Source organism: Suncus etruscus, chromosome 7, assembly GCF_024139225.1.
Source record: "Suncus etruscus isolate mSunEtr1 chromosome 7, mSunEtr1.pri.cur, whole genome shotgun sequence".
Classification (NCBI taxonomy): Eukaryota; Metazoa; Chordata; class Mammalia; order Eulipotyphla; family Soricidae; genus Suncus; species Suncus etruscus.
In genome coordinates this window covers 95,532,198-95,546,636 of record NC_064854.1, presented here as the reverse complement: position 1 = coordinate 95,546,636, position 14,439 = coordinate 95,532,198, and the positions used below count along the sequence as shown (strand labels likewise).

The window sequence follows — 14,439 nt, the reverse complement described above, 5'->3', positions numbered from 1 at the left end:
TTTAACATAATACAATATATCAACAAAACAAAAAGCCATATGATCATATCAATAGATACAGATAAAGCATATGATAAGGTCAAATACCCATTCATGATAAAAACTCTCAACAATGGGCCCGGAGAGAGCACAGTTGCAAGCAGCAGATCCAGGACCAAAGGTGGTAGGTTTGAATCCTGGTGTCCCGTGCCTGCCAGGAGCTATTTCTGAGCAGACAGCCAGGAGTAACCCCAAAAACAAAACAAAACAGAAAAACAAAAAACCCACCCAAAAAAAAAAACTCTCAACAAGATGGGAATGGAAAGAACTTTTCTCAATAGTCAAGGCCATTTACCACAAGCCCATGGCAAATATTATATTCAATGGAGATAAACTGAAAACCTTTCCTCTAAAATCTGGCACAAGACAAGGCTGTTTCCTCTAGCCACTCCTATTCAACATAGACTGGAAGTACTTGCCACAGCAATTAGGAAAGAAAAAGATATCAAGGGCATTCAGATAGGACAAGAAGAAGTCACACTCTCAACTGTTTGCAAATGACATAATAGTATATTTAGAAACAATATCTAGAAACAATAGATTTGTATAGCAAAGTGGCAGGCTACAAAATTAACACACACACAAAAAAAATCAATGGCCTTCTTATACACAAATAATGACAGAGAAGTGGACATTGAAAAAACAATCCTATTCACAATAGTGCCACAGAAACACAAATACCTTGGAGTCAACTTAACTAAAGAGGAGAAGGACCTCCTATACAAAGAAAACTACAAAACACTGATTCAAAAAATAAAAGACATAAGAAAATAGATACATACCCTGTTCATAGATTGGGATAATTACTCCCCAAAGAATTGTATAGATGCAACGTAATTCCTCTATGTTATATTATGTTTTTTAAACATAAACTACGGAATACAAGTCATTTCTGTAGACTTACCTTTGTTGACTTCTCTGATGGTTGATCATGTTGTGCCTGCTGCATAACATCACTGACGATCATTTTAGCAATCTTCCAAGCGAGTTCTTCTTGGGCCTAAAAGAAGCAATTAAAACAATTGAAAATGGTTATTCATGAAGAATCTAGATATCGATTTTTAGTGCTCTCAACAATTCTATCATGCATATCATTCAAGTGACCAAGAAGCATTTTCCCACTTTGGAAAGGACCTGGGCCTCTGGCTCTGATATAGAAAAATACTAGGCACTTCTTTCCTAATTTCTTTTCCTTTTGCTGTTGAGTGGTCAACGGCAAGACTTTTCATGTTATTTTTAGGTTAAATGATCCAAAAAACCCCCATTTTTCTTTCATCACTCTCATTTCCCAACAAACTTAACTACTGAAAATGCAGGTTTCAACTTCTGAAAGAAACATTTGATTTTTTTTTGTTTCTATATTGATGTAGATGCCTGTTTATTGACATAAACCTGAATGCATGAATATCTTTCAGTGGTCAGAATATCTGCACTGAAGATACACCCGCTGCTTCTAACAGGTAATAACCAGAACCTAAGAAGGGTTCACCCCATTTTATTACTACATATTGGATAAGGGAGTAATGATGTGCCAGGCTAATGTGAGAATTAAAGAAAGAGAAAACCTTAAACTTCAGTAGACAAGGTATCAGTTATAAACAGAAAACCTTTTACACTAAAAGAATTTACCTCATCGGTATTGCCTTGCACCCATTTCTTCATAGCTTGTGAGAACATGGATCCTGGTAAACAAATCCCAAAAATTCATAAATAATTTTACATTAAAAATACTCTAAGCTATTTCCAAACAGGAATATTCTTTTGTAATATCTATTGTGTGATGTCACACTCAAAACATTAACAGAACTAATTATGTTTTCTCTAACGTGCAAACATGATGGCTCATAAAATTTCTAAAATTTTGAGTTCTAAATTTTTTTTTTGTTTTGGTTTTTGGGCCACACCTGTTTGACACTCAGGGGTTACTACTGGATATGCGCTCAGAAATCCTCCTGGCTTGGGGGTACCATATGGGATGTCGGGGGATTGAACCGCAGTCCGTCCTACGCTAGCGCTTGCAAGGCAGACACTTTACCTCTTCTAGCACCACCTTCCCGGCCCCTTGAGTTCTAAATTTTTCTAATTTTTCTTTTACTCTTCTCTCTTGAGAAATTATCATCCAGTATTAGATTTTCAACAAACAACAAAACCAGGATTTGGTCTTGGACAGAAGCTATCCATCAGAAGACAGTAACATAATTTTATATCCAAACCTTCCAGATCAGAATATATATCAGAGGTTCTCAAACTTAATTTGGTAAACAATTAGCAACTAATTTAAAACTGACCCCCCCCAAAAAAAAAAATGTAGAAAAAAAAAAATAAAAAAGGGGGCCGGGCGGTGGCGCTAAAGGTAAGGTGCCTGCCTTGCCTGCGCTAACCTTGGACGGACCGCGGTTCGATCCCCCGGTGTCCCATATGGTCCCCCAAGCCAGGAGCAACTTCTGAGCACATAGCCAGGAGTAACCCCTGAGTGTTACTGGGTGTGGCCCAAAAACCAAAAAAAAAAAAAAAAAAAAAAAATGTAGAAAAAAAAAAAACTGACCCCGTTCAGAAAAATAAACAAAAGCCAAAAAAAAAAAACCCCACCAAAAAATCAACTACTCAGCAGTCCCCCAGAAATCTGATAGTAGGGAAGCTCAAGTACATTTCCATAAATAAAGTACACATTTATCCTTCATTAATACAAACAGGCTCAGTTTTTTTTTTCCCCAGCTTTTTTTTTTTTTTTTTTTTTTTGTAAGTGCACAGGGGACTATGTGATGTCAGGATTGGACCAAGACTCCCACATAAAAAGCATGTGCTCCAGACTCACTTCTTAGATTTGCTATAAATCACTGCATGATAGATTACTTCTTAGTCAAGGTCCTAATTAATTTAATGGTCAGTAGTTGGCTACAGTTAAACACAACATTTGGGCTGGAGCGGTGGTGCAGCGATAGGGCATTTGCCTTGCACATGGCTGACCTAGGACGAACCAGGGTTCGATCCCATATGGTCCCCCAAGCCAGGAGCGATTTTGGAGCGCATAGCCAGGCGTAATCCCTGAGCATCACCAAGTGTGGCCCGAAAACCAAAAACAAACAAACAAACAAACGAAAAATACATTCATGAAAAAGACAAAAAGCATAGTGGTAAGGCATTTGCCTTGCACGCAGAAGGATGGTGGCTTGAACCCCGGCATCCCATATGGTCCCTCGAGCCTGCCGGGGGCGATTTCTGAGCGTAGAGCCAGGAGTAACCCCTGAGCGCTGCTGGTATGACACAAAACAAAACAAAAGACAAAGCCTGGGTCTGTTTTCCCTAAATTGAGTTAAATTTTATACTCAAGGGTGGAGCAATAGCACAGCAGTAGGGCATTTGCCTTGCACACAGCAGATTCAGGATGGACCTGGTTTGATCCCTGGCATCCCATATGGTCCCCCCTAGCCAGGAGCGATTTCTGAGCACACAGCCAGTGGTAACCCCTGAGCATCACCGAGTGTGACCCCTCCCCCCCAAAAATTATGCACAAGGAGTTAAAAGGTCGCCTAACAGTCTCTGCCTAAAGCTTCATATGGCACAATGCACTGTTTTCTCTTTAGGCACACTTGCAGTCACTGTTGACAGCTTCCTGCATGCCGACACTTCCTTCTTTTCTTTTATTACTCATACCTTTTACTCTTCTGAATTTTCTTCCCTCTTAACATGGAATCCTATTCCCAAACTTATTATCTCCTCTAATACTCTCAGACTTTCCTATGGAACTAACTTCCTTCAATATGCAAATAAACAGCTATTCAACATAAAATTTCACCTTGCTTGGAATGCAGTCTCATAATTCCAATATGGAAATATTATAAATCTGATCTTCTAACTTCTGCTAGCACTCTATGTACTACATATATCTGATTAGCTTTTCTGATGTCAGGCACTCTCTCCAGCTCCAATTCATTCTCAAACAAGTGTCAGAAAAAGTAACTTAATACTCAGCTTAGAAATCCTGGATGCTGTGATGTGGAATGATCCCAATTTTTTTTACATGACTATCAAACTTTCCAGCATACACTGTACCCAACCACCTGTGCTATCTCTCTGCCTGTCCTTCCCCCATTCTTTTCTTTGAAAAAAATGTATGATCCATAATTTGGTATCTATATAATCTATACTGAAATCTTAAATTAACCCAATAAACACATTTATTTACTTACTTGCCATATCTGATAGTGCTTGGGGATTACTCATGCTCTGTACTTAAGGGACCCTATGAAGTCAGGAATGGAACTCAAAACCCCTGCATACAAAGCATGCAGTCTAATGAGCTTTCTTTTTAGTTCTATTCAATGTATTTACTACCTTCTATGTGGCTTAATTTTGTTACTGAGCTTACCCAGTGGTGCTCAGGGCTTACTCCTGGCAGGTATGGGGAACCATATGAGGTTCCAAGGATGGAAGCCTGCCAATGTCAATCCAGACCTCAGATGTTCATCAACCCCACCAGGAGTAAGCCAGGAGTAAGCCCTAAGCACTTCAGGGTGTGATCCAATCCTCTCTCCTCCTTAAAATATTTTCTAGGGACCAGAGAAATAGTACAAGTGGTAGGGTGTTTTTTGTTTTTTTTTGTGTGTGTGTGTTTTTTTGCATGAAGACAACCTAAGTTCGATCCCTGGCATCTTTAATCATGATCCTGAGCCTACCAAGAGTGATTCCTGAGCATAGAGCCAGGAGCAACCCCTGAATAACACTGGTGTGGCCCAAAAACAAACAAAAGAATTCAAACTATCATCTGAACAAATTTATATTGGCTTTCAAAATCTTCCTGCACAAATCATCACTTGAAAGCTGAAATCACCACAAAGAATGCAGTAGTCAAAAATAGTTTGGCCAGGGCTGGAGCAATAATACAGCGAGGAGGGTTTTTTCCTTGCACATGGCCAATCTCGGTTTGATCCCTGGCACCCCATATGGTCCCCCATAGACTGCCAGGAGTGATTCCTGACTGTAGAGCCAGGAATAACCTCTAAACATCATTGGGTATGGTCCAAAAAGAAAAAAAAAAGTTTGACTAAGCACATTTCTAATTATACAAAATATTTGAATTTTAACCCTTAATTTTAAAAATAAAGGGTCTTGAGATAAACCTCTAGTCCAAGTTTAAGTGGATATTTAGCATTAAATAAAAAGAGAAAAATAATTTTCCACACAGGTATGTATTCAAAAATGGTAAATAAGCTCAATAACTTTGACTAACAAGAAAGTTTTTAAAGATGTCTAGAGTTTGTACTTAAATACAAGGTGAAAGATATATCTACTATTATTGATGTAAGTGAAGCTTAAAAAAAAACAAACAAACCCCAAAGCAAAACTACCACTAACCTTTTGATTTCTTCACATCAGGTTCAGGCTCAGATTCTCGAATGAATTGACCTAAATCACTGACTCTCCCAAAGCTCATCTTCCTAAAAATAAACATATAAAGAAGGATTTTGTAAGCACTTTCTCTGAAACTAGAAGTACAATTTATAGCTATCCCATGTTATTCAAAGTGAAGTAAATTTTATACAAAACCTTCTTCTCAGAAAGCAGAATACTTGATTCAAAGTAATTCATTTTTGTTTTGTTTGTTTTTGTTTGGAGGCCACAACCAGCAGCACTCAGGAGTTATTCCTGGCTCTGCTCTGGGGGATCATATGGGATATTAGGGGTAGAATTGGGGTCAGTCATAGGTAGACTGCATGCAAGGCAAATGCCCTATTGCTGTACTATTGCTCTGTCCCCATTTCAAAGTAATTCTTTACAAAATCCCCAACAGGTTTATGAAACTGATTAGTTAATAAGTAATTCACAATTCTAAAATTCACGCAGAAAAGACAGAAGACTTGCAAGAATCATTTTGTAGAAGATATAAAACAGTAGGTAAAATAATAATTACAAAGCTATAGCAATTAATGTAATAATTGAATACTATCACAAAAATTTATATGGAACTACCCAAATCACCCAAATGTCAAAGCATCTGGAGCAATAAGAAAATGGAAGCATTACATTCCTCAACTTCTACACCTGGTGATGCTCAAGAGTTAATCTTGGCTTTATGTTCAGTAATTACTCCTGGTGGTAATCAGGATCATATAACATGCAGGGGATCAAAACTGGGTTGGCTGAGTGCAAAAATGTGTTTATCATTGCTCCAGCTCCAACGTTTCTCAGCTTCTACTCTTTTAAGCTATTGTTGTCAAAAATGTGTGGTACTCTTGAACAAATAGAGTTGAGAAACGGAATAGCTGAATGCAAAAGAAATTGGGCCACTATCTTATCCTAGAAGTTAACTCAAAATGGATTTAAAAGGGCTGGAGAGATAGCATGGAGGTAAAAGCGTTTGCCTTTCATGCAAGAGGTCATCGGTTCGAATCCCAGCATCCCATATGGTCCCCTGTGCCTGCCAGGAGCAATTTCTGAGCATGGAGCCAGGAGTAACCCCTGAGCACTGCCGGGTGTGACCCAAAAACCACAAAAAAAAAAAAAAAAAAAAAAAAAAAAATGGATTTAAAAGATTTAAAAGTTATACCCTAATCTATAAAATGCATTAAAAATATAAAAATATAAACATTGATTTCACAGGTTATGTTCAACTATTTCATTCTACTGGAAATGGAAACAAAAATTAACATTAATAAAATTACATCGGGCCGGAGAGATAGCATGAAGGTAAGGTGTTTGCCTTGCATGCAGAAGGTTGGTGGTTTGAATACCGGCATCCCGTATGGTCCCACGAGCCTGCCAGGAGCGATTTCTGAGCAGAAAGCCAGGATGAACCCCTGAGGGCTGCCAGGTCTGACCCAAACACCAAAAATTAATTAATTAATTAATTAATTAAATCACATGCAAGTATATATTTTGTTTTACACATGGCTAACACTGGGATGATCGATCCCTGGCACTGCAGAACACAAATGGTCCTCTGTTCATGGCCAGGAGTGATCCCTGAACACAGAGCAAGAAGTAAGCCCTACACTGCCAGCCAATACCCACTCCCCAAATAGGGAAGGGCCTGGAGATAATACAATTATATAAGAATGCATGCCTAGCCTGAACTAGTTCGTTCCCCTGCACCACATGGTTCCCAAGCTGTACTAGATGAAAACACAGAAGTCCTTGACAACTGCCTGGGTGACCCAAGTTAATCCTGGGCACTGAATAACCGGAACATCCTCAAACTCAGGTATACTGCCAGCTGGTTGGCGAGAATAACTGATGGTATCCCCAGGTCTTCTAAACACTGGTGGGTAGCCTTCAAATATACCAAAAATATGGGCGTGGAAGAGCTAAATGTGTATTTCACCAAAGACATATAAATGACCAACAGAAAAATAAAATATACACATGAAAAATGTTCATCACTAGTAATCAGAGAAAAACAAATCAAAATGATAATGAAACATCACTTCATATCTATGAGAATAGCCTAAAAAATGACTCAGGGAGGGGCTGGAGCAGTGGTGCAAGCAGTAGGGCATCTGCCTTGCCCGCTCTAGCCTAGGACAGACCACAGTTCAATCCCTCAGCATTCCATATGGTCCCCCAAGCCAGGAATGATTTCTGAGCGCATAGCCAGAAGTAACCCTTGAGCATCAATGAGTGTGCACCCCCCCCAAAAAAAAAAAAAAACAAAAGCAAAGAAAATGACCCAGAGTGCTGGAACAATAGCACAGAGGGTAGGGCATTTACCTTGCATGCGGCTGAGCTGGGTTCAATCCCCAGTATCCCACATTTGCGTTCAATCCCCAGTATTCCATCTCTAAACACTGCTAGCAATGACCCAGAGCACAGAGCCAGAAGTACTAGGTTCGCTGAACAACCTCTATGCCCCACCCCAACAACAAAAGCTCCACCACATCATTGTTGGTGGGAATGTAAATTGGTTCAGCCTCTATGAAAAAAGGGGATTTCTCAAGGAGTTAAAAATAAATCTCCCATGTGATCCAACAATCCCAATTCTAGATATCTATCAAAAAATATACAAAAACTACTTGAAGGGCTAGAATCAAAGGGTCTCAAACTCAATTTACATGGGGGCAGCAGGAGGCAAAGTCAGTAGTAAGCCTTGGACCTTGGGGGTGTGTGACCCAAACAACTAAAACAAAACAAAACAATAAAAAATTCCTCTAGGGCAGGGCCACAGGTTTGAGACCCCTGGGCTAGATAGTATGAAGGTAGGGCACTTGCTTTGCATGTGACTGAACTAGGTTTGATATAGAACACACCACAAGTTTCACCAGGAATGATCCCTGAGTGCAGAGCTAGGAGTAAGCCCTAACAATGCCAGGTGAGGCCTAAATAAACCAAATAACCCCCATAACCCCACACACCCAAATACTTCAAAAAGATACATGCATATCCATGTTCACTGCCATGTTCTTTACTATAAAAAAGATCTGGAAACCACTACCAACATCCAAGGAAAGGTATGCGAATGAATAGTGAGAGGAGTCAAAGTATATATACACAATGAATAATACTCAGCTACTAAAGAAAAAATGAGATATTGTCTTTTGTAACAACATGGATGAAACCAAAGCGGGTCATACTAAGTGAGTAAGTCTAAAAGAGCAAGATAAATACAAAACAATCCCACTCTTTTGAGGTATATAAAGAAATAAAGGCCTGGAGTAGACAATGTCCAATTCAAACAAATCCTTAGATGACAAGAAAAATGAAGATTGTAGGAGTAGGAAAGAGTGAGTGCTCAAAGAGGAGAGGTACATGTGGTAAGGGACATGGGCAGTAGAGTGAGGAACTGGTATATTAACGATGTACATCTAAAATGTATAAATATTTATGCTATTCTAAACCAATGGTACTATACTAAAATTGATTAAACAATTACATAATAAAAAGCTGTAATAATATAAAGTTAAAAGACATTAAAATATATTATTGGTATAGAAAATTCTAACAAGTGAATATAGAATCACACAACCAAAAAAATCAACTAAAAGCAATTAACAACCCACTAAGAGAAACAGGTACATTTCAAAAGACATTCAATCTTATTACCAATAATCCAACATTGGTAGAAAAAATATTACTGTTACTAATAATTGATAAGGTAAACTGGTATGGTTTATTAAAATTTTTTAATCTGTTTCTTGGTATAAATCCTCCAACCTTGAATAGGAAGCTTGACTAGGGGAAGGGAGGGAAAATTATAATGAAAGGAAAACTGGGATTATTGTGGAGTGAAGTGGATTCTATAGAGGAGAGTATTGTGAAGGACTGTGCTATGAATGAAACCTTATCATCAGCAGTATTATAAACCACAGTGCCTAAGATTTAAAAATAAGTTAAAATAAGTCCTCTGAAATAGTGCATATACTGAAAAATTATGACTTCATCAATGCCAAAATGAACAAATAGCAGTATAACAGTATGGAATATTTGCCAGAATCATTAACTGTAATGATTGGACATAAAAAAAATAATCCTCAAAAGTTACTATGAATAAAAGTAAAATACAGAATAGAGTGCTGTGTCAATTACATAAAAAAAAAAGATGTAAAAAGCCCTTGAACAATTAAAGCAAAACAAAACATAATATACTAATAATGATTACCTCAAAAGGAGGGGGAGATACTATGTATGGGCAAAAGAAATATAACTCTAACCTCTGAATTTATATTATTTTCTGATTGTGGGCCATACTGAATGGTACTCTGAGATTAACTCCTGGCACTATGCTCAGGGATCATTCATGGGATTCTGGGGATTGAACCCAGGTTGGCTGTGTACAAGGCTAGCGTCTTACCACTGTACTATCTTTATGGCTCCTTTAGTCTACGAACTTAGTGTTTTATTAGAACAAAAAAGTGTATCCTTAGTTAAAAGTTCAAATTTTATTATGTTTACATATTATTTTATTTCAAACAAAATATATCTTAAGATTCTTCTTCATGGTTAATATTTCTTATCTTTTTCTTTTGTTTTTTAGTACACACCCAGTGGTGCACAGGGCTGGCTCTGTACTTGAGATCACTCCTGGTGGGCTTGGGGGACCATATGAGATGCTGGGGACTGAACCTAGGTCAGCCATATGCAAAGCCAATGCCCTACATGCTGTACTATTGCTTCAACCCCAACATTTCTTATATAAAAGCTAATATGTAAATATGCGTTTGTCTTGAGAAAAATCTTAGAAAGATTCTACATACATACATATACAAACACACACAAAGATAGTGATGCTCAGGGGTTCCTCCTGGCTATGAGCTCAGAAATCGCTCCTGGTTTGGAGGACCATATAGGACACTGGGGGGCTAGAACCACAGTCCATCCTAGGTCAGCTGCCTGCAAGGCAAATACCCTCTCACTGCGCCACCGCTCCAGCCCCTTTTATTTATTTATTTATTTATTTGTTTATTTGTTTATTTATTTATTTATTTATTTATTTATTTATTTATTTATGGTTTTGGGGTCACCTGCAAGGCAAATACCCTCTCACTGCGCCACCGCTCCAGCCCCTTTTATTTATTTATTTATTTGTTTGTTTGTTTGTTTATTTATTTATTTATTTATTTATTTATTTATTTATTTATTTATTTATTTATGGTTTTGGGGTCACACCCAGCTGCGCTCAGGGGTTACTCCTGGCTCTCTGCTCTGAAATCAATCGCTCCTGGCAGGCATGGGGGAACATATGGGATGTCGGGATTTGAACCACATTTGGTCCTGGGTCAACCGCTTGCAAGGCAAACGCCTTACCGCTGTGCTAATTCTCCGGGCCCCTTTTTTATTTTTATAATATCTTTATTTAAACACCATGATTACAAATGAATTGCTTATTATTTTAAGAATTTACATACACATAAAATATCAAAAACATCTTGCAATTTTTTTGTTTGGGGCCACACCTAGCAGTGCTCAGGTGTTAATCCTGGTTCTATGCTCAGGGTCATATGTGGTTCTGGAGGTTGAAAAGGGAACAGAACCTTACCCTCAGTACTCTTTCTCAAATCCAAGCAACATCTTTTTTTTTTTTTGGCAGAGATTGGTGAAGTCACATCCAACAGTGGTCCAGAGGACCATGTGGAGTGCCAAGGATCAAATCCAGACCAGTCAAATTCAAATCATGCACGCTACCCACTGTACTATAACTCTCCAGTTCCAAATGACAAACTTCCTTAAGTAAACTTGAAAAAAACAAAAACAAAACCAAAAAAACCAAAAAAACAAAAAACCCAACCATTTTTAAAAATAATTCTCACTTTTGGGGAATTAATTTATTTAGGTTTATTATCCACCATTTCCTAAAATAATAAAAATTACTAAGCATGTTTGGGGTCAGAGAGATAGCTCAGAGGTAGGGCCTTTGCCTTGCACTCAGTGACCCAGGACGGTGGTCCGAATCCTGGCATCCCATATGGTCCCTCTAGCCTGCCAAGGCGACTTCTGAGCTCAGAGCCAGGCCCTGAGTGCCGCCAGGGTGTGACCCCAAAACAAAACAAAAACAAATAAACAAAAACATTACAAAGCATTCTGATATGGCTAAGTGTGCTTTTCAAAGACAATGTGTTCAAACAGTAACTTTTTATTTATTTAAACTATTTTTCAGACTCTTTTATTTTAAAAATATCAGTTATTTTTTGCTAATGTATAAATCCCTTATTTTTTGGCACTGTAGAACTTGCACTGAGACTGGGTAATATAGTTAAGCCTTTACGCAGGTTTATGAGTTAAGCCGTATTAAGGAATTAAGTGACTATAAATAATTTGTGAATTTGATTTTTGAATAGTAAGTGAATAATAATTTGATCTGTGGTAAAGCTTACCAAATGCCCTATGTATTACTGCTTTTTGATTACATAGCTTCTTTGTTACTGCTCTTTGTCAGAAGATAAATAATCCTGTTAACTGTTAAGAGAGACAACTATCCCATTCCTAAGTATTAGTTAAATAGTTCAGGGGCCAGAGAGGTGGAGCTAGTGGTAAGGTGTCTGCCTTGCAAGTACTAGCCTAGGACGGACTGTGGTTCAATCCCCAGGCATCCCATATGATCCCCCCAGCCAGGAGCGATTTCTGAGCACATAGCCTGGAGTAATTCCTGAGTGTCAAACGAGTGTGGCCCAAAAAACAAACAAATAAAAAAGTAGTTCATAATAAATAATGTTGGCATCATTTTACATTATTATTATTATTTTGGGTTTTAGGCCACCCCAGCAGTGCTCAAGACTTACTCCTGGTTCTGTGGTCATGGGGCATTCCTGGAAGGGCTTGAGGGACCATATATATTTGAGGATCAAAACCCAGTTCAGCCACAAGCAAGGCAAATGTCCTACTCACTGTACTAGTGCCTCTGCTCTCTACCCGCCCCTTATTTTTAAAAAATGAAGTAAAGTTTTATTGAGGGGGGATACTAATTCTAAGGAGACTGGGAGGGGGGGTAGGGAGAGAAGAGAGAAAGAAAATGTCTGGTACAGAAGCAGGCAGAAAGTACATTGTTGGCAGAAAATGTGCACAGGTGAAGAGACGGTGCTGGACATTATATAACTAAAATTCAACTTTGAGCGACTTAGTAACTTTATCTCTTGATGATTCAAAATAAATTTTAAAAATTAACATCAGGGGCCAGAGTGATAGTACACTGGTTAAAAAGCTCTTGGCTTGCATGTGGCCAATCAGGATTCAACCCATAGCATCTCATGTGGTCCCCTGGGTACTGCCAGGAGTGATACCTGAGTGTAAAAGCCAGAGTTAGTCCCAAAATAAAAACAAAAATTTAGAAGTTAACATCAGACTTTAAATTATACTTGTATACATTTCCTAAGAAATGTTATACTTACTCTCGCAGGTCTAATAAATAAACATTTATAAATAACTGCTACCTTTAGCTAGATACATTACTGCAAATTAAGTCATGAAAAATTTATTACTTAGTGTTAATTAACCATTAATTATACTACAAGCATAGCATTCTTTTTTTTTCATTCTTTTTTTTTTTTTTTTTTTTTTTTGTGGTTTTTGGGTCACACCCGGCAGTGCTCAGGGGTTACTCCTGGCTCCATGCTCAGAAATTGCTCCTGGCAGGCACAGGGGACCATATGGGACGCTGGGATTCGAACCGATGACCTCTTGCATGAAAGGCAAACGCTTTACCTCCATGCTATCTCTCCAGCCCCGTACAAGCATAGCATTCTAATCTGACTTTTAGAATTACACTATACAACACATATTCTATAGCTTACAGTGTTACATATAAATATAGCTTATAGTTACAGCTATTCTTAAAGCTTCTACAGTGTTTCCAATACTGTATTTTTTAAATAAACTTTAACATGTTTAAACTGAAAAATAAATTGGACTTTATTAGAGAAAAAATATTAAAGATACATAAATTCAATGTCTGTAAAAATTCTAGTCACAGTCAAACTTACCCTGCATATGTTCTCTGATACAGAGACTCTGGATCCAGACTTGCAGCATCCACAATTATCGCTTCATCAAAATTTTTCAGAATTTTAACACTGGCTTTCTTCATACTGGACTACAAAAGAAATGGTAGAGTTATTAGTATATTGGGACTAAAGAGTGGTCTCCAAGGGCTGTAACACATGCCTGGCACACAGAAGCCCCAGGTTTGATTCCTGGCACCAAATGACCCTCTCAACGCCCCCAGAGGACCTGAAGCCTAAGCAGCATTGAGCCAAGAACTGCTGGGAGTAGCCCAAACATCCCAAGACCCTCCTACCCCAAGTTAGTAGGAACTATTCAGGAACACTCGGTTTGGAATATGACAATAGTCCCAGCTTATAACAGATACAATGTTCATTAAACTCCGTCACTAACAAAATGTTTAACAGTAATGATTCTAATGCATGCTAAATATGTTTCCTTAATCACCCAAGTTTCAACAAATGTGTTATATTCATATGCAGATTTTATATATATGCAAAACTCCAAACTACTGAGTCTTATATAACTTGAATAACAACCATAATGTCTAGCTTTTCATAGACTATACAGGAATGTTTTTGATTCTCATTGAGTCCATGAGACAAAAGAGAAAAACTAAGTTCTCCTCTAGCACTTGCCTCCTGCTCATTAAAAGCAAAAAAGACAAAAAACCCAAACCAACACCATGTTAGAATTGTTATTTCTGTGACACACAAAGCAAAGGATCGACCCAGAAACTTATTAGCAATTGAATTATAGACAGATTCACACTGACACAAAATTACTCATATATAAGATTATTCACTGCAGCACTGTTTAACATAGAATACAAATCAATGTCTATGGATTAATAATCAGGTTAAATCAATAATATAAAGAACTAACCAGACATGGTGGGGAGGGGCAAACAGGCACAAAATTGGGGCAGGAGTGGGAGGGGAGCACTGAAATAAATAAGAGGCAATACTTTATGCA

At 38.0% G+C, this 14,439-nt stretch overlaps 1 protein-coding gene across 1 annotated transcript in view; it reads right to left on the bottom strand.

The window, feature by feature from the left end:
* Positions 1-14,439, bottom strand: part of AKAP10 (A-kinase anchoring protein 10) — a 79,761-nt gene that overhangs the window by 9,999 nt on the left and 55,323 nt on the right. The window contains exons 11-14 of the mRNA XM_049776851.1: positions 13,446-13,555; positions 5,395-5,477; positions 1,669-1,721; positions 944-1,039 (exon numbers count right to left, since the gene is read on the bottom strand). Coding sequence (XP_049632808.1) covers positions 944-1,039; positions 1,669-1,721; positions 5,395-5,477; positions 13,446-13,555 — 342 coding nt within the window. The remainder of the gene's footprint in view (positions 1-943; positions 1,040-1,668; positions 1,722-5,394; positions 5,478-13,445; positions 13,556-14,439) is intronic.